Source organism: Papio anubis, chromosome 4, assembly GCF_008728515.1.
Source record: "Papio anubis isolate 15944 chromosome 4, Panubis1.0, whole genome shotgun sequence".
Taxonomy (NCBI): domain Eukaryota; kingdom Metazoa; phylum Chordata; class Mammalia; order Primates; family Cercopithecidae; genus Papio; species Papio anubis.
Genome location: NC_044979.1, coordinates 68276735 through 68298372, shown reverse-complemented (window position 1 = coordinate 68298372; position 21638 = coordinate 68276735). Strand labels below are relative to the sequence as shown.

At 33.8% G+C, this 21638-nt stretch overlaps 1 protein-coding gene across 1 annotated transcript in view; it reads right to left on the bottom strand.

Annotated features, from left to right (window-relative positions):
• Window positions 1–21638, bottom strand: part of ZNF804B (zinc finger protein 804B) — a 568262-nt gene that overhangs the window by 90895 nt on the left and 455729 nt on the right. Inside the window, exon 2 of the mRNA XM_003896356.5 lies at window positions 15531–15674. Within this exon, the coding sequence (XP_003896405.3) occupies window positions 15531–15674 (144 nt within the window). The remainder of the gene's footprint in view (window positions 1–15530; window positions 15675–21638) is intronic.

The following is a 21638-nucleotide window of genomic DNA, read 5'->3' as shown; positions in this document are numbered from 1 at the left end:
CTGCTCAAATTTAACACATATTAGTTGTTCAAAATTGAATCTCAAATGTATTCCAGTTTCCTTAATTATGTTTGAAACATATGGAATTATTTAAAGTGGAGGGTAACTCAGACTTTTGATGTGGATTTAGTCCATGTGTACCACCATTACTTTGTGGGAAAGTCTCTTTTCATTTACTTCCATTTAGCTTTTGACTTTATGGAGAAGACTTGACAATAATCTAGTATGTGAAAGTGCAGTATACTCCTGCCTCTGTTAATACCTAAAGGTTTTATAAGGTTCTTTAAGATTCAGATCATTTTATATTTCCCTGGACAAAATAAACAGAAATTTCTAGTTGAGTGAGGAGAGGTTTGATTATATTTTTACTTTTTGTTTTGTCATTTTATGATATTGGATAAACTGGAAAACGGATGCTGTCATAGAGAATAAAAAGATAAGGATACAATTACATGCAGATTAAAAAATAAAAATTAAAAAATATATTTTTTACTATAGAAGTATTCATTGGATTAAGCACTGCATTGAGAGAGTTTATGACAGTGTAGTAGTCCAAATTCTCCAGAGAGACAGAACCAATATGAGAGAGGGTTTATTAGGGAAATGAGCTCACAGAGTCAGGGAAATTTCATGAGAGGCCATATGCAAGGTAGAGAACCAGAGAGGCCAGTGGCATGGATCAGTCCAAGTCTGAAAGCTTTAGAACCAGGAAAGACAACAGTGCATCGCCCATTCTGAGGCTGAACACCTGAGAGACCCTAGGAGGCTGCGAATTCAAGTCACAGAGTTCAAGAGCCAAAGAACCTGCAGTCTGATGCCCAAGGAAAGGGGGAGAAAGATATTTCCTTATGGAATGGGGAGAGAGAAATGGGAGTGGGGAGAGAGGAGGAAACAGAAAGAGAAAGAGACAGAAACCCCTCGCTTTCATCTGCTTGTTTCTATTGGTCCTGCATGACACAACCATTTCCTCTGGAAACGCCCTCACAGACACACCCCAAAACACTGCTTCACCAGCCATCTCAGCATCCCTCTAGCCCGTCATACTGACACTTAATATTAACCATCACAGGTGGTATTTAATTTCATGGAAATCTTATATAGTAGGTATCATTTACTATTCAAAGAGGTAAAGTAGATTACATCTAGAGTTAGAATCTAGTTTGATATTAAGAGTGGGTAAAGACTCTGGGTATGGAGTAGCAGTCAATTTAATACACTTCCTCCCATTTGGCTAACTATTATGAAAGAAAAGGGAGTTGACCACAATAAAAAAAGAAAAGGGAATATCACAGAAGTATAATTCAAAAGAAACAGATCATTTAACATATATACACTTCAACAATTAAATGCCATATATTTAATATTTCTATTTAAAAACAAGCTCATTATATTAGCTAGGCTTATCTTGGAATATAAGTCAAAAAATTATATTGAGTTAAAACCCCTAATGATTACTTGCATGGCTTTTTGCCTAAGTTGAAGAATTAGCTCCCTTTTGCAAACAGGTATGACATTATGTCTAAAATTAATAGATTCACACTCCATTGAGGAAAATGCTGAGGCTTTTACTGTACGCACTGGAGTAGATACAAAACTACTTCTTAAAAAACTGGCTGGGAGTGGTGGCCACACCTGTAATCCCAGAACTTTGGGAGGCAGAGGCAGCCGGGTCACCTGAAGTCAGCCCGACCAACATGGGGAAACCCCGTCTCTACTAAAAATACAAAATTAGCTGGCATGGTGGCATAATCCCAGCTACTCAGGAGGCTGAGGCAGGAGAATCACTTCAACCCAGGAGGCAGAGGTTTTAGTGAGCCAAGATCGCACCATTGCACTCCAGCCTGGGCAACAAGAGTGAAACTCCATCTCAAAGAAAAAAAAAAACTTGGCTCTGTTTTTCAGTGTTCCTCCAGCCTACCCCTCAAACTGAAGCCCACCCCTACACTGAGGTAGGCTTATTTGGCCTTCATTTATTTCATAATATGACCAAACCATGTAAGTACACCTTTAAAATGCAAACAAAATGGCTATAATCAATACTTCTCAAGAAAATATCAAATTCATGATTGTAAAATATCAAAAGAAGATGTCATAAAAAAATATACTATATATTTATTTTTCTGTTCAGAGTTACTTTCTGAGTAAGTCAGACAACCACATGTCTGTGTGCTCTGGCACAATTTTATTGGTTCCCACAGAATTACTTTAAGAAATTCATTATTATATTAACAGTTACTCTAAGGGTTCAGGATTGTTTGAAAGCAAATAAAACTTTAAAAAGAATAAATTATACACAAAATAAAGATAAAGTATATTATACATGTCAGAAGAGAAATCAGAAATCAACTTCAAGTAGATTTTTAAAAAGTAGAAAATAAATGAAAACAAAGGTTTTGTTTATAAAGATGACTAATGTCCATAAACGTTTAGCTAGGCTTACTGAGAAAAACAGAGAAGACACGTGTCACCAAAAGCAAATAATGTAGGGGATATTAGATAGGGTATATTAAAAGTATTATGAGAAAATATTGTATATAATTTTATGCCAACAACTTTGACAACATACATTAACTGGACAATACGTACAAGCCAAGAAGAAATAGAAAGGTCTCAATAAATTTTCATTAAGTAAAGAAATGAGTAACTAAAAGTGGCTTCACTGGTAAATTCTATTAAACATTTAAAGAATGAATAAGAACTCTACAGAAATTCAGGAATTGGGAGAGCAAGAAACATTTCCCACTCATTTCTAATTCTAGTGTTCAGATACCGACCCCCTACACACATCTCAAGAAAGTGAGCTATATTTCTCTCATGAACATAAACACAAAAATCCTTAACAAATCGTCATCAATTTTAAATCCTATAAATTCTAAAAAGATATTATACACCATGAGTGAGATTTACTCCAGAAATGCAAAGGTGAATTAATATCCAAAAAATCAATTAATATCTTATACCACATTAACACGATAAAGAGCAAGCACCACATATTCATCCCAGTAAATGCAAAAAAAAAAAAAAAAGCATCTGGCAAAACAGAATCCCATTTATAATTTCAAAATAAATAAAACACCCTCTCAATAAACTAGGAGTAAAAAAATACTTTCATTCTCATAAAGGATAGCTATTAAGAAACCTATAACTAACATCGTACTCAATGCCAAAAGAATTATCTCTACCTAAGCTTCAGAACACAAAAATGGCCATTTCTGTAACTTTTATTCAAAAACACGTTGGAATTCTGTGCGAGAAACAACAACATAAGTGCAGACATATAGCTCAAAAAGAAAGAAGACTGGCTTTATTTGCAGATGACATGTTCTTATATACATAAAATCCTAAAAGTCTAACAAAAAAGACGCTAGAATTTACAACCAAGTTGAACAAAATTACAGGATTAATATAGTAATATTAATATAAAAAACCTATTGGATATTCATGTAGTGGCAACAATCAGAAAGTCAAGTTAAAATTCCCTTTCAAACAGCATAAAAAATCACTAAAATATGTAGCAATATATTTAACAAGAAAAAATGTGTAAAATAAAAGCTACACAAGATTTCTGCAATAAATTAAAGGCAATTTAAGTAAATAGACATATATGTATAAATTGGGAGACTCAATATGATTAAGGATTAAAATTACATCAAATTAATCTAAATTTAGTGCAATTTCTATCAAAATCCAATAGGTTTGCTTTAGAAATTGCAAACAGAATCCAAAAGTTATATCAAAATTCAAATGACTTAGAATCGCTAAGACAATTGTTAAAAACAAGAGCAAATTTGGAGAACCCATACTATCTAATTTCAAAACTTGCTATAAAGTTACAGCAAATAAGATAGAGTGGTACTGGCATAAGCATAAACATATAAGTCAAAGTAATGAAATAGAGAATCTAGAAATAAACTTATACATTTATGAATAATAGTCTTCAAACAGTGCTTCCAAAGTAAATCCATGAGAAACAAATAGCATTTCCCTCAAATTATGTTGGACTAACTGGGTATCTATATGAAAAAAATTGAACTTGGACCCTTGCCTCACGCCATGCACAAAAATTAATACTCAAAATTAGATCATAGACCTACATTAGAAAACTAAAATTATACAATATTCAGAGAAATATAAAAACATTTTGCAATCTTGGGAGAAAATATTTATACATCTTGTATCTCATAAAGGATTTGCATTCAAAATATATGAAGAACTTTAAAAATTCTTAAACAATAAGGCAAGCAACCATGTTAGAAAAATTAGCACAATTTGTGAATAGAAACTTCACCAAAGAAGATATGTAAATATCAAATAAGCAAATGAAAGTATGTTCCATATTATTAGCTTTTGGAGGAATCAAAATAAATAAATCACAGTGAGATACCACTACATACAAACTATAATGATTGAATAATGTACAATTAGGAAAAGTCCTGTAGCTTCTTATAGAAAATCAGATGAATGTGGATGTCCAGGTGTTTCAGCACCATTTGTTCAACAGAATATCTTCTCCATTGAATTACCTTTACTTCTTTGTCAAAGAGTAGGAGTTGACTATATTAGTGCACGTCTATTTCTGGGATTTCTACTCTGCTCTGTTGATCTATTTATTCTCTTGACAATACTATACTCTCTTATTTACTGTAGTTTTATAGTACATTTTGAAACTGGATCGTGTTAGCTCACCAACTTTGGTTTTCTCCTTTAATATTCAGATTATTTCTTCTTGTATGAGTTTTGATAGATTGTGTCTTTTAAGAAATTGACATTTCATCAAAGTTTTCACATTTGGGGGCATAGAGTCACTTATACTATTTATTATCCTAACTCTCTCTCTCTGTCTCTCTCTCTCTTCATCCCCCATGTCTATCTCTCTCCTTAGTTAACCTGATTAAACATATATCAACTGTATCTTTTTAAGAGAGCCAGCTTTTAGTTTCATTGATTTTCTCAATTGGTTCTTATTTTTAGTGTTATTGATTTCTGCTCTAATTTTTAATCTCTTCTGTTTACTTTGAATTTAATTGCTATTCTTTTTGCAGTTTTTTTGGTAAGAGCTTAGATTATCAATTTTTGATATTTCTTCTTTTTTCAATATGACATTCAACACTATAATTTTTTTCTAAACACTCTTTGCCACACTCCACAAATTTTACTAAGATATATTTTCATTTTCATTTTCATTTGACTTGAAATATTTTTACTTTTTTGATACTTATTTAATTCATGTGTTTTTAATATCCAAGGGTTTTGAGAGTTTCCAACTATTTATTACAGGTGTCTACTTTAATTACATTGTGATTTGAGAGCATATTTTGTATGACTTTTTTATTTAAAAATTTTAAAGTGTATTTTTAAATCATAATTTAGCCTTCTTGGTGAATGTTTTATGTGAGTTGGAGAATAATGTGTACTCTTATGCTGTTCGATGAAGTATTCTATAGTATCAATTAGATTCAATTGATTGATGGGACTGTTCAGTTCAACTATGTTCTTACTGATTTTATGCCTGCTAGATTTGTCAGTTACTGACAAAGAGGTATTGGTATCTCCAAGTAAAACAGTGGATTCATCTGTTTCTCTTTGCATTTCTATCAGGTTTTGCATCACATTATTTTGATGCTCTGTTGTTAGGTAAATACATACACATGAAAGATTGTTATATCTTCTTAGAGATATAATTCCTTTATCATTATGTAATGTTCCTCTTTATCTCTGAAAATTTTGCTTCTTCTCAACTCAGCTTTGCCTGAAATTAATGTTGCTCTTCCAGCTAGTATTCATGTTGTATGTTTCTCTATTACTTTTCTTTTAATCTGTCTTTATATTTGAAGTAGGTTTCTTGTAGACATCTCAGAGTTGAGTCTTTTTTGTGAACTATGACACTCTTTGTCTTTTAATTGTGTATTCAGATTTTGAAAGGAAACAGAAATAGATTGTAGAGGAAGATATTATCAAAGAAACAATATTAAAATACCACTTTTCTAAAACAAATGACATTTTTTCCCTACTGAGAGATCTCATGGAATGCCCTGCACAGTAACTGGAAAGCAATCCAAAGGCAAGTCATTCTAGAATGTTAATGTGTTAGGGGTATTTGGAACACTAAATGGCCCTACTTCCCAAACTTGACATTTGGCATCCCCTCTGTGTGGAACACTCTCTTTCAGAGACATGGCTCTATGGGTTGCTCCCTCATGTCCTTTAGGCCCTTGTTCATAATTGCTATTTAATTAAGATCTTTACTAAAACCCCTAATTAAAATGCTATTTACCCCACAGTATTCTCTATACACTTCACTTCTTTATTTTTCTCCATAGCATATAGAACATATGATATCTGTTTTTCTTATTTTCTATGTTCACTTTATTTTTTATATACTCTCTATGATGTTAGCTCCACGAGGATGGAGATGATTGTCTGGTTCACTCCATACTGAATCTCCAGCATTTGGAATGGTGCTGGGCATACAGAAGGCACTAGACCAATTTTTGTTGTAGGAAGAAATGATGAAAAGTTTAAAAGTTTCCTGAAAGAAACAATTAGGATACCAGATGGCATATAGCTTCTCAACAATAAAACTGAAAACTGCAACTCAGTTTGAAAATAAATCAACTGTGAGTGTAGAATAAACACATTTACTTTTACTGATAGAAACGGATACCCAAATTTTATATCATATGTATCCTTTGTTAGGAAGCCCTAGAGGATAGGTTCCACCAAAATAAGGAAATAAAGAAAACATAGAAAGCCATGGGATCATAGAAACAAGAAGTATATTCCAGGATAGAAGCAAAAGCATTTACAAAATGATGGTGAAAATAAGTCCTAGAATAATAGCTATGCAACTGACCTGATGGACAAATTGTCAGGATTGGGGCAGAAAGATGGAGGCCTTTACTATATATGTGTAAGGGAAGAGGGAGAAAGGACTGATTGATTATCTAACTTATGTGATGTTTGTAGTGAAACTTTGTTCTTATATATGGTATATAATTCAGGAAAGAATGAGTAAGAGGCAGTGATGCAATATTGATGAAATACCCCTAACACATTAACATTCTAGAATGACTTGCCTTTGGATGACTTTCTAGTTAGTAAAGCAATTTCTAACTCCAGGAAAAAATACTTGCCAAGAAAGAAGATAGACTCATAAAGTCATCATAGTATGTTATGAAGTTCAGTTGGAAAAATATTTACAAGTCACAATAATGTAAATTCTGAGTATTTATTTAACACACAATAAAATATAGATCTCTATGGGCTTGTGAGATAAAACATTAAGTGAAAATATATGAAGACAGAATACTATGTATAGCATAACCACATTTTATATTGTTACATCAAAGTTTGTGATTGGATAGTAAACATTTAGAGACTTATCTGAAAGATGTGAACCAAATTATTACTAAATAATTTTAAATATTTTTCTACACTTCTATATTTCTTGATTTTTAATATAAATAATTATCCAATAACTTTTAATAATTAAATTTTACATAAAAATAGACCCAAAACATAAGTTTAATTCTAGCACATTACTCCAGTTTAAGTCCACCATAATTTAGCCACTCTCTCTTCATTGTACATTTAGATTGTTTCCAGTATTTTTCTAGTTTAAATACCCTTGTACATAAATATTTGAAATTCATCTGATTATTTTCCTAGGATACTAGCCAAATGGAACTGTTAATAGGAAAAATTGACATTTAAGCCTTTTCATAATAATCAAGAGTGGAACGCTGAAAGATTAAGACAATTTACACCCTCATAAGCAATGTTTTCTCACACCTTGTCAACACCGGGTGGTATGATTCTTCTTTTCATGCTTGACAAATTTACCTTTTAAAATCTCCTCAAATTTGTATTAGTTGATTACTAGTTATGCAAAACATGTGTTCACATTTTGTAATCCATTGACAAATTTAGAATCTATCCCTTTCTCTTCCCTTCATTGTCATTGTTATAAAGACTCCTATTGTCTTTCTTGAACTCTTGAATGCCTATCTGATCACAGAGCCAAGCTCTCCTTCTTGTGTACCAACATAAACTGCTTTTAGGATTATTTTTCTAAATCACAAATCTAGTCATATCATTTGCTTGCTTAAAAGTCCTTGAAGATTAGTAATATTCCACAAAGTCAAGTCTGAACATATTAGGGTGGCACACCTTGTCAACATTAATATGGGATCAAATATTTTCTTAAATTATAAAAATGTGCTTTCATGACACCTTTTGTTCAATAATCACAAATAACTTGAGATTAGCCACCCCATATGTTTACCACAGTATTTACTCTGTTCACTTAAGTAATGATTAGTCAATGATAGGTCAATATATTGACGTAGGACAGAATGAAATGGTCTACTCTAAAAACTAAGTTATTCAGCTACTTATTCATTAAAAAATCTATTGAATGTTACTATGTGCCAGAAATTTCTCTAAGTTCTAGAGACACAGTGGCTAATAGAATGCCCTTCCCTTTATGAGGTTAATAGCTGGGAGTGGAGTATGATGACAAAATTAAAAAGTATTTTTTTTCTTTTTAAAGAGTGATAAGCAGTTTTCTGCTGGATTATCAACTCTTTAGAAAAACCAAATAAAACACAGAAAACCCTGACTTGTACTGTTTGTAGATATCCCATTGTGGCTGATTTCAATCTACCAGTGGGAACAACCGGCTCACAAAGTTCTCAAATATTGAACAGCTGGCTCTGGAGAGTCATTAAAGGTACACCCCCACTGATAGTAGCAACAAGATATTAGAACTGGAAAACTGGTAACTGAATACTTAAGGTAAAAGAGAAGTGTCCTACTGAAGAGGTGACATTTAAGCTGAGACACAAATGAAGAGAATGAGAACATTGAAGGTCAGATAGAAGAATTTTCCAGACAGAAAAGTCAGCTATAGCCAGTGCCCTAAGGTAGAAGGAAATTACTTGATATATTTGGAAGTCAGAAGGAGCCAGAATGCAGAATTTTTAATTTATTTTCAGGTAGGAGAAACTTGAGATCAAAAAGCCTTAGGTAAGATACAGACAGTAATTTGGGAGAGTTAAATATGAGCAGGAAGCTAAGATCACCTTTGGTTCTTTTGTCTCGTACTTCTCTGCTAATAAAGGTTGAAACTACTGGGTGATTCCAGGATACACACACACACGCGCACACACACACATACACACTTTACCAGAAATCTTGGTTTACAGAATGCAAAACGGAGCAGGAGATAGTATTATTTTATGCTACTGAAAGTATTCATTCCAGGCACTCCAGTCTTTATTTCTTCAATCTTGCTGACCCCACGAATCATCTACACTTTGACATTTTGTTACCACTTTTAGAGTACTAATAACTTACACATACTGTATATCATTTGGGCAGTATTTGGGGAAAATATAAATCAAATTGCAGAAACAAAAAAGGTAATTAGATTAAATTCTTTTATCAATTTTGGGATCTTTTCCTCTTAAAGTCAAGATGACAATGGTAGCTCTGTTTTGAATATGTTATCCAGAGTAAGTAGAGATGCAGTGAATCCGAAACAGTATTTTAAACAATGAATCCATTGGAGTTCAAATCCAGGGCTTGACAAGTGAACAACTCCTTCTGCGTAAAAGTAAATCCTATTGTGAAGCAAATGGAGATTAGAAGGATTAAGTGTCACATGTGGAGGGTTTCAAAGTGGATTTGTTTTTATTATTAAAGATATTTTTATGGGTTAATTGTACAGGGATCTGGCTCATTTGTTTTTTCAAAATTGAGATGAGTCAGAAAGTCCCTGAGGCAGGATAGACTGCTGCTGCATGTGAGGATGTGTATTATTCATTCCAGTAATACATTTGCAGCTAACAATCTTGAGAAAGAGATTATGACTTGTAGGTAGTCTCAAAAGGAATTAGTTGTTATTGACATGCTACCTATATTAATAGTTACAGTTCTGTCTTTATCTAAGTGATTATAATTTGTATACACATTCGAATTGCAGTAGGAACAATACTCAACATTTACACCGAATTTTAAGTACAAGGCAATAGCTAAGATATTCAGTTGTTTCAAAAAATGTAAGCGATATATAGTATGACTTGTCAAAGCTAGAAATTCATTATTTTTCCTCATTGAAGAAATTTTAAAAATCAGGTTTGTTTTTGATGAGCTGTCTTTCTCTACAAATAATACCTAAGAAAATACCTTAATTTTTTTTTTTTTTTTGAGACAGGTCTCACTCTGGATTGCCCATACTGGAGTGCCATGAGGCAAAAATAAATAAATAAATAAATAAATAAATAAATAAATAAATAAATAAATAATCAATCTTACTTTTTGTTCGAATTATAGAAAAATATTTTTAAAGCTCCAATGGAATTTATTTAAATATATGTATCACATACTCTTTTACTTTATTTCTTGAAGTTGTGTGTTGACTTACTCATCTAGAATTACAATATAACCATGAAAAATATAGTCTTTGTGATAAAATAAACACATGATGCTGATAGAAGACAACAACAAATGCTTCAGAAGGTACTTATTAAGTGGTGGGATCCTGAGTAAGTATACATGAATGAAGGAAAAGCAGAGAAGAGTATTCAAAAATTATTTCGTTATCAGATCTAAGATGTTCTATTGATGAGTAATAGAATGGATTTCATGAGAGTTTGAATTTACTTCTAAGTGTACCAAAAAAAGCATATTTTTGGAAGTTCAACAGAAGCAGCCAGTTAGTTCATCTGTACCTACATGGAAAATAAAATTATGGCAACTGTTCACATTATTCAGGCCAAAAAATAGCCAAATTTCCACCACCACCATTATAATCATCATCACAATCAAGAAGAGCTCTTAAAGAAGAACCAAATGGACAAATTTAGCTTTGAAATTTGAAAAAAAATATATACTTTTGCATGATTTACTTCAGTGCATAATTCCTTTTCCTTTATATAAAATTCAGTTTTATTTAAAAGAAAGATATTAAATTCAGCTTCATCCAAAATTGAGGTAATTTTCAAAATATTTTGGGCTAAAATAAATTTTTAAATGGAAGTATTTCAACATTATCCAAGAAAGCAGTCTAACAAAGTTTATAGCAAATTTAATTATTCCAGTGTTTTTTTAAAGTGGGAAGCATGTACAAAAATTCTCCATAATATTAATAGATTTCAAGCAAAAGGTATTTTTAAAATGCTGTGTTAAATTAGTTTACCATGAAATCTCAGCTATTTTAATATCCCATATAAGTTGTCAATCTCTGCATTAAATATGCAGAAGTATGTGCTGTAAAAGAGACAAAAGACAAGAGGGCATTTCAGGGAGAGGGAAGATAATGATCCAAGATGAGCATGTGGGAAAGCATAAGACATGTTTAAAGAAACTGTAGGGAAATTCTGGATTTGCAGAAGATAAATCTGGAAATGGAGGCAAGAGCCAGATTGTGGATTCGAATAGCATAATAAGTAGTTCAGACCCTTTCAAAAATCAGTCATCAAGCACTAAATATTTCCTAGGAAAAGAGTGATCATATAAATGGGGTTGTATGAAAAGATTTATCTGGCCATAAGTGGATGGGTTGGTGTGGAGCAGGAAAAATACTGGAGGTGGGGGGTCCAGTTTGAAGACCTCAGCAATGATTTAGAAGTGAGATTAATTATGATGGCGGAAATGAGAATGCAAAATGAAGAATGAGGACAAGATGCACTGCAAAAAGAGAATGAGGTAAATAGGATGCAGTTTCAAAGATTTCTAAAGTGATCCCCAAGAGAGTGATGATGGCCTTAAGCAGCCATAGTGAATCATTTGCTCCTTCACAGATTACACTTTTTAACTGCCCCCATGCCTTGATAATAGGTTTTCTACCATATAGGACCTATTATTCTTGAGTACACAGTTAGCTTCTATTCAGTCTTTAAGAAATCCAGCTCATTTATCTTCTCTTCTTTCCGGAATCAGTTTTTTGGTGCTCTCTTTTAAGTGTCCTATGTATAAATTTTTTACAACACTTAAAGTAATGTATCACAAGATCTATTGACTTGTCTTCTCTTCAATTAGATTACCAGCTCCCTGAAGGTGGAGACCAAATGTGTCGATTTTTCACAATGAACACAGTAGCACACAGTTCAAACCGAATCATTGTTTGATGAAGGAGAATAACCAGGAAAGTTAGAATGACAGAAAGTCAATAGAATAGAATAGAATAGAATAGAATAGAATAGAATAGAATAGAATAGAATGATTGAGGAAGGTTGTTTATCAACATGTTAGATAGCTAATAGAAATAAGACTGAAGAAAGTGATAAAAAACGGAAATTGATTAGGCAGGATTCCAGAGTAGAAGAGATGCTGTGGCTTGCAGACCTGGTATGGGAGATTCACCCCACGTAGTTCAATACTTCCTACAGTTCTCAAAAGATGCCTCATGCTCTTCAATTTTCTTACCTTAGCTTCTTATATTTCCACCGACAAGAATGCCATCTCATCTTGATCCTCTATTTTAACATCTACTTATACATGTGTAAGATAAAAATCAAATCCCACTATTGCATGAGACCTTTCCTGGTCTTTTATTTCTCCGAATCCCCGAATAATTTTTTCTTAATATTCAGCCTGAAGACCACCTGCATAAAATCCCACAGGGAGTGGTGCTTATAAGAAGTTTCTCTTTACAGACATAATCTATCTAATACAGTTAGAAGGGGTAAAATAATTTGAATCATCATTTTACAAATACAAATAAAGATATTTGAGCAAATGACCATTACAAAATCATTAATGAGAAAAAAGCCAGTGGAAACTTAATGACAAATGGATCAATAATCTGATAGTACCTCAACTCACTCATCAAACTTAAGGTTATAAAAAGAGAGACAGGCCGGGCGCGGTGGCTCAAGCCTGTAATCCCAGCACTTTGGGAGGCCAAGACGGGTGGATTACGAGGTCAGGAGATCAAGACCATCCTGGCTAACACAGTGAAACCCTGTGTCTACTAAAAAATACAAAAAAACTAGCTGGGCGAGGTGGCGGACGCCTATAGTCCCAGCTACCTGGGAGGCTGAGGCAGGAGAATGGTGTAAACCTGGGAGCCAGAGCTTGCAGTGAGCTGAGATCCAGCCACTGCACTCCAGCCTGGGCGACAGAGCGAGACTCTGTCTCAAAAAAAAAAAAAGAGAGCCAACCAGACATTATATGCCTCCTTATGGAAGGACACAAAATACCCTCTAATATATTCTTGCCACAAAAAAATATGTCTGAATTTGGCCAAATCCCTATCCATAAAAACCAGTCAAAAGGAAACCAAGGAAAATGTTGAAAGATAACAGTGTATAGAATTTTGCATAATCCCAAATGTGGGAAAGGAACTGTAAAATGTACAATTTTTAAAGGGACAGAAAAACCTACAGATTAAAATATATCAAAAGAGACTTTAAGACATGTCAACCAAAAGTGTGGATATTTAGGGATACTAATTTCAATGAATTCAAATTTACAAATCATTTATGAGACCATTAAGGTAACAAGAGCACTAACTGGTATTTAAAAATTTACTGTTGATTTTTAGGTTAGATAATAATCAAAACATCCATTTTAAAGCATCACCATATATCTTGAAATACTTTTAGATAAAATGATATACCATCTGGCACTTGCTTCAAAATAATGTAACAGTGGCGGAGGTGTGGTGAGTGGTATAAATCAAGCAAGACTGATTATCATTGAAGTTGGGTGATAGCCATTAGTTCACATTTATATATGTTTTAAGTTTTTCATTTTTAATTCATTTTAAAATATAGATTGCTAGACCCTATCTCAGAATTATTGAACTAGAATATCTGAGGAAGATTCTGGGAATCTGAACAATTAACATATTCTGAAGTCATTGTTACACACACTAGGATTTGGGAATTACAATCCTAAAACAGTTTATCTCATTATCTAGCCCTTGTCAGAGAAATGAAGCCAATTATATACATATATCTTATTTTTAAGGATAAAGGCTGTGTCTTTGCCAGGCTTGCATTTCCCAAGGATATATATACACACACATATATGTGTATATATACACATACACATACACATATATACATACATATATATGTGTATATATGCACATACATATATATTTAGTATACACTCAATAAAATGCTAGTGATGTCTGACAAAATATTTATTTTTGTTTAATCTGAATAAATATTTAAGATAGAGTATACAAGACTTACCCACACATTCCAACATGCCAGGTACATTTGGCATCAGGAATGTGTACCTTATTACAGCTGTCAGCAATAATCTTTGGCCACATGAAATTTTTTTTCTCAGTTGGTGGTATTTAACATTCCTAAATTGCCAGTATCGCCATACCTCAATCAGCAAGGATAACATCTAACCAGATGAGAGCCTCTTTTTTCACATTTGGAGAGTAGGTAATATAAGAAGCCACATGTAGTATATCAACACTAATAATATAGATGCCCATATGATCTTTCAAGTAAATAAACTGAAATGTTTTCACCTGTGATTACCCCTAGGCTTTTCCCTTTTGGATTTTTTGTTTGCTTGTTTTCAGTGTTCCATTTATTAAATAACAACTTTGACTTTCTTAAGAGAGTATGCTTAGGAAAATGTAATCTTTTATTGAGAATTGCTTTCCCAAAGACCTAATATTTCCTATAACTTAGAGTCCTTGAAAGATGTAGACTATAATCAATTCTGTAATAGATTCTGGCCTAGCACTAGTCTAGGATTCTAAACCTATCACTAACTAGTTGAGTAACTTTGAATAAGACATTATTACTTTTCCTGGGTCCTGGTTTCCCTACATACAGTTGACCCTTGAACAACACATAGGTTTGAATTGAATGGGTCCACTTACATGTGGATTTTCTTTGACTTCTGCCACCCCTGAGACAGCAAGACCAACTCCTTCTCCTTCTCTTCCTCCCAACCTACTCATAATGAAGACAATGAAGATGAAGACCTTTATGATGATCCACTTCCAGTTAATGAATAGTAACTATATTTTCCCTTCCTTACCTTATTTTCTTAATAACATTTTCTCTTCTCTGGCTTACTTTATTGTAAGAATACAATATATAATATATATAACATATATAAAACATGAATTAATGGATTGTTTATGGTGCAGTAAAACTTCTTCCTGGTCAACAGTAGGCTGTTAGTAAAGTTCTGAGGGAATCAAAAGTTATAGGTGAATTTTTAACTGCAAAAGTTACATGTGGATTTTTGACTGACATTCCTAACCATTGTGTTGTTTAAGGGTTAACTGAATATAATTCTAAAATAAATACGTCAGTCTACTCTTAGATTATCTCTAAGTTTACCTCTAGTAGTATAGTACTTCTAGGAAAAAATGACTTTGGATAACATTTAAACACAAAACACAACCTTTCCAGGGGAAAAAAAGGACATAAAATGTTCTCACCTCATAGTCTTATATGACAGTAAATAAGGTCAAATTCACACGGTTCTGTTCTGAAGGTACAAATACAGGAATATGAAGGACTCTTCCCACTTTGGCTTACCTGCTTATGAGCATGATCATAAGAATTAATATGATTGTCAAACTCCTGGTGTTTGTGATACTGCTTGTCACATAATTCACAGTAAAAGTTTGCCTTTACATCTTCCAGGGCCTTTGCTGTGGACTTCTCCTTTTCTGCAAAATCCTTTAAGAAAAAATACAAAAATGTTGGTTAGACTTCTCTCTAATAGCATAACCAGATCTCATATTAATCAAGGTGGCATTTAACTTAAAGAAATATGATGGAGCACATTATTTTCTGGGAATTCATGACCCTGTGAAAGTAACTTTTAGTTTTGCATCATCCCTCACTTATCAACTGACATATCATGAGTTCTAAAGTAGCCCTGGCCTGAAGCCTGGTTTTTACTCATCCTTCTTGCCACCCATTTCTAGGTTGTGATTGTGCCTATTACCAGGCACATCACTGGCCATTCTTCTTTATATCCTTCATTGGCCTCTGTTTTTCTGATACTATCCCTTAAATTTTAGTGTTCTGTGCAATTCCATCTTCAGCCAAATGATGTATCCATTTCATATGCTCTTCCATGGGTGTCCCCATTCACACTATAGATAGAGCTTGATGTATCCACAATGTTCAACACTGCCTAAGCCTCCTCCGCAAGCATCAGTTCCTGCTACACTTTATGTCCATGTTCTTCAAAATATTCTCCTTAAAATTTTTAGTATGCTCCATTTAAAACAGTTTTGGATACATAATTCTCCTGCTTAAAATCCTCTTTAACTCTCTCTTTGATTATAGAATAATAGTGGCCAATGTTTACTGAGTATAAACTATGCACAAGGTATATGAATTATCTCATCATTCCTCACAACAATTCTATGAGTTAGGTTCTATTTTCATCTGCATTATAGATGCATCAACCAGTGCTTAGAGAGATTACACACTCATGGTCTCCAAGTTAACAAGTGGAGAAGGAATTTGAATTCAAACAACCTATGCCTGGCTCCTTTGTTAGTAAACAGCTGTGATTTGCTATATTCCTTTAATGCCAACCTTCTTAATATACCAGAAAAACTTCCTACCTTGCCTGTATCATATTTTGTCAAACCGTGCTTCTATATTTTCCTCTTTAATTCTATTACCAGATATGTCACACAGCATTAAATTATCTGTTTTCATGTCTATTTTTTCCACCAATTTTTTGAGGGAAGAAGCTATTTTATTCATTTTTGTTACACAATGCTAAACAACATGTTGTGTAGCTCAGAATATGTGCTACTTAATATGCATTATGTAAGTTAATGGATAATAATGGTTTATATATTTATGCCTCATATCATTCTACAACTTTTGCTCTATTATCCCAATACGAAATAAAAGAGTGACTGGCACTTTGAGAATACCAAGTAAATATGTATATACACTGAACGAACAAACTAAAGAATGGATTTTATCCTTGTTTCTCCAAAACAACTATCCTTGATAGAAAGAAATCAGGTCATAAGTGTACATCATAGGCAAATAGCTGACCAGAAAAGAAAGTAAGCAGAAATAATGTAGGCATATTTTCAAAGTAGGGTGAAGTAATGGGACAATTAATTTAGACATGTGGGTAACATCATGATTTAAGCCCAAATATAAGAGGGCAAAACACATGGCAAAAAGAAAGAAGGGCATGATACCATTAACTAACAGCACAACTAGACCAAGTATATGGATTGCCTATCTAAGAGAGTTAAAGTAAGAATTCGGTTACATTCTAGAATAATGGCTAATATAAAAAACTAGTGGACAGGCTGTAGCCAGTAATGAGAATGGAGACTCTGATTTCAAGGTCAAAATCCAGTTGCTGAAAGAACTAGGATAATTGCCAGCTGAGACAGTCACTATTGAGAAGTGAGAAAGGAGTACAGCATTGAAGTGGTGCTAAATCCCTTGATTTAGTAGACTTAGAATCAAAGGAAACCATTATTTCTGCACTCTTTCTCACTAAGTTATTTTTCTTTTTTTTGAGGTGGAGTTTCACTCTGTCACACAGGCTGGAGTGCAATGGCGTGATCTCGGTTCACCTCAACCTCCTCTTCCTGGAGTTCAAGAGATTCTCCTGTCTCAGCCCCTCCAGCAGCTGGGATTACAGGCGTGTGCCACCGCGCCTAGCTACTTTCTTTGTATTTTTAGTAGACATGGGGTTTCACCATGCTAGCCAGGCTGGTCTCGAACTCCCCACCTCAGGTGATCCACCTGCTGCAGCCTCCCAAAGCGCTGGGATTACAGGTGTGAGCCACTGCACCCGGCCGGCCGGCCTTCCTGCCTTCCTGCCTGCCTGCCTGCCTGCCTTCCTTCCTTCCTTCCTTCCTTCCTTCCTTCCTCCCTTCCTCCCTTCCTCTTTCTTTCCTTTCTTTCTTTCCTTTCTTTTTCGTGTCCTTTCTTAGTATAATCACAAGGACTGGATTGACACTAGGGATTAATTTGGTTTAATCATAGTTCTTCTTTTTTTGCTCTGTCGCCCAGGCTGAAGTGCAGTGGCATGATCTCAGCTCACTGCAAGCTCTGCCTCCTGGGTTCATGCTATTCTCCTGCCTCAGCCTCCCAAGTAGCTGGGACTATAGGGGTCCACCACCAGACCCAGCTTATTTTTTTGCATTTTTAGTAGAGGCAGGGTTTCACCATGTTAGCCAGGATGGTCTCGATCTCCTGACCTCGTATCCGCCCGCCTACACCTCCCAAAGTGTTGGGATTACAGGCGTGAGCCACTGCGCCTGGCCTGATCATAGTTCTTCTTACTTCTTTATGACAACAGCCTTAGAAAACTGACCATGTTCTTATACAATGGTCAACACTGCCTTAGTGCTCAAAAATACCTTAGCCTCATGAACTGGGGTGGGGGAACAACTGAAAATTCAGGATAGATTTGAGGCTAAAAATGTGTTTTTATATTCTTTCAATTATGTAGAAGATTTTATGACAATAGTTCAATGGTCAAGAGTGAATGTTTACCTTCATCTAAACATTCTATATTTCTAAAATGTTCTTTAAGTATCATATTGATGATTTTTAATTCAAAATTTTATAATTTTAAGACAGCTTCACCAAAATTTAAGTTTTATACCATCTTTTTCTGAACACTTCTATTTTACAAGGTCATTAGACTAAACTACACATCACATTTCTTGCTTCATTATCCTTGCCAGGAAATTATGCAGATATCCTTATCTTTCTTACCTCTAAGGTGCTAATGACAATCTCTGGGGCATATTCTGGCCTCCTTATTAAGAGAGAAAGAGTAAACCAGTGGAGTATAAATACTACCATAAAACATACAGACATAGACTGAATTATAAGGGTAGAAATCTCTATTATTTTTTAAAGAGGCAACTGATATTTAGTAATTTCATGTTTTGTATAAAGTCTAATGGCTAGGTAATGGTAAAGGGGGGCATGCTTTTCACTGTCTCATGCTACCTCATCCATCCAACCATCTATCCACACATGTAACCATCCATTCATTCAACTGTTTATTAAGTATTCATACATTCAATTATCTCTTATTTAGCAACTTCTAAATGTCAATTTCTTACTGGGTCTTATACTCATTAATTTACAGTTTAATGGGAAAGAATTACTTTCCCATTAGAGGTAAAAACTGTAAGTTGCGATAGAGTGATAATCACAAGTTGCTATAGAGGGTTACCTAGATCAGACTACTTAAGAATAATTAGAAGTTAATGTCTCTTTCACATAGCATTATATACATATTATTAGCACACATTATTTCTTGGCTTTTTGTTGAATGACAGGATGCTTTTACTGAAAAAAAAAAGGCCTGAAGGTAAATAAGATGACTTACTCTTTGAAATAATTATACAATCTTTAAATATATTTAGGGATGGAGTGTAAGTATGAAAGAGTAAAAAATGATGACCTATTCTCAGTATCAATAAAGTTTTAAAATAAAGAATTATGGATACAAGATTTGATATATAATTCATTCATTCATTTGCCAGTTATTTAAATTTCCCTTCTTACAGTTTGCCTAGAGGAAGAGGTTTTGAAAGCTTATCTGACAGAAAAAAAAATGTATAACATAAAAGAAACCTTCTTGTTAATCACTCTCAATGATTCATTAAAGGTTGAAAATAAATTACAAATTGAATATGACAATTATCTTAACGAGAGTCATTTTTAAAACATTCAGTAATGCCAAGGGGAATTTTTTGTTGTTGTTCAGTATGAATTCTGTAGTAATTACTTTTTATACTTAATGTTTTGGGTGCAAGGAGAGAATATGTACTTTTTCACACCAAAAAGTGTACGGTAATGCATAAAACAGGTATGTTTTTAAAGTGCCAAGTATTCTTACTAGAGTAATGCATTTAGAAGTATGAATGTTTGCTATCAAATTGTTATTATTATTGTAATTATTATGACACATTAACTCCTCATGAACTACACTGTAAACTAGAAATGTGCCACGTACTTGACACTTGTTCACTCACTTAATCTTCATAATAACCCTCTAAAGTATATTCTATTATTATCTCATTTAAAGATATGGAAAATAAGGCACAAACATGTTTAGAAATGCATTCACTGTATTAAAGCTCAGATCTGTCTGACTTCAGAGGCATGATTCAACATACTCAAGGCTGTTCCAATTACTTAGCATTTATCCAGATGCCACATAAGTCCAGGCTGTCTCTGCTAACTCATTTGTGGGGTCAGGATGATATGGAGCAGTTAACTCCCAGGAAGAGTGAGATAACTAATTGTAATTTTAAAAATGTGTAATGCTCTTGAAGCTGACAGATGGGTACTAGGAAAATGCAAGGTAGTAGTCTTGTTGCATTGGTTGTAAATATGTGCTCTGATCATAAAAAAGAAAGGGAAGAAATCAATTGCTGTTCTTTATCGCTCCTTATGGGTAATACCAGCACAGAGCTGTGAGAATTGAATTCATAGTCTTTGCATGAAAGCCCACATTTGACCTTTCACTGTTATGCGTAAGAGATTGCTTTAAGAATTCTAATATTCTCTAATTCGTTCTATTAGCCCCAAATGAAATCCTGCTTCAAAGAGAGTGAATTTCCCCTCCTCCAATCAAGTGGCTGCTGCTGAGTCAGAACTCTTTTGGCACCCATCATCTTCCTGCATCTCTGTAACAGCTTGGATAACAGAAAACTTGCTTTAGAGGTTTCATTCACTTATTTATTCTATTTTTATAATAGGAAAAAAAATCTTAGTCTTTGAAACCTGACTAGCTTGAATGTCAGCCTCTATCTTACAGAAGTTCAAACTCTAAAGGTTTCAGTTATCTCAGAATAAATTAAGGGGGATAATAATAAGCAGCTTACAAGATTATTGTGAAGAAAAAACCTTTTTATGGAAGTACTAAGTACACCACATGGCAAATATAGGTGATGGGGCTCAGAATATGCCACCCCAAAATATGACTGTAGGAAACCTAAGTATGCCACTCTAGTACACCTCCTTAGCATAAGGATAATTTTGAACTAGTTATTTTGAGAAGTTATAGACACAGGAGAAGCTTTGAAAAGTTACCTATCCTTTTCTAAGATAAATTTACACCTATAAAAGAAAGCTTTACTTGTAAAGGTGTCTCCAAAGACACCTAAGACAACCTAAAAGAAGGCTAGCTCTAAATTACTAGAGACTCTTAATAAATGGAAAAGGCATGGACTTAAATCTGCACAACAAACCTTTTCCTGTTTTGTAGTAGCACTTTTCATGGGTCTTAACCTGACCTTTCACTTCGTACTTCTTTGTTTCAGAGAACGATGATATTCAAGCCTGAAGTCTAAGACAACTCTTTGAAATTTAGTCTAGAAATTTATTTATTTCTCCAGGTTATCTCCCATGTGCACAGGAGGTATATATGTTATCAAACTTCTGTTTCTTATCTTGTTAACTTGTGTTTTGTTACAGGGAGTCACAGCAAAATGCTTGAGAAGAAGAAAATTATTTTTCTTCCCCTATATAGGTAATCAATGTTTGGATGTTCTGGGGTCTGTTTCTGTGTGTGTGTGTGTATCACTGAATGCATGTGACAGTATAAAATTATTTTCAACAAAATACCATTTTCCCCTGAGTCTACAAAGCAAATTCCTGATGGAAATTTGGGCAGGT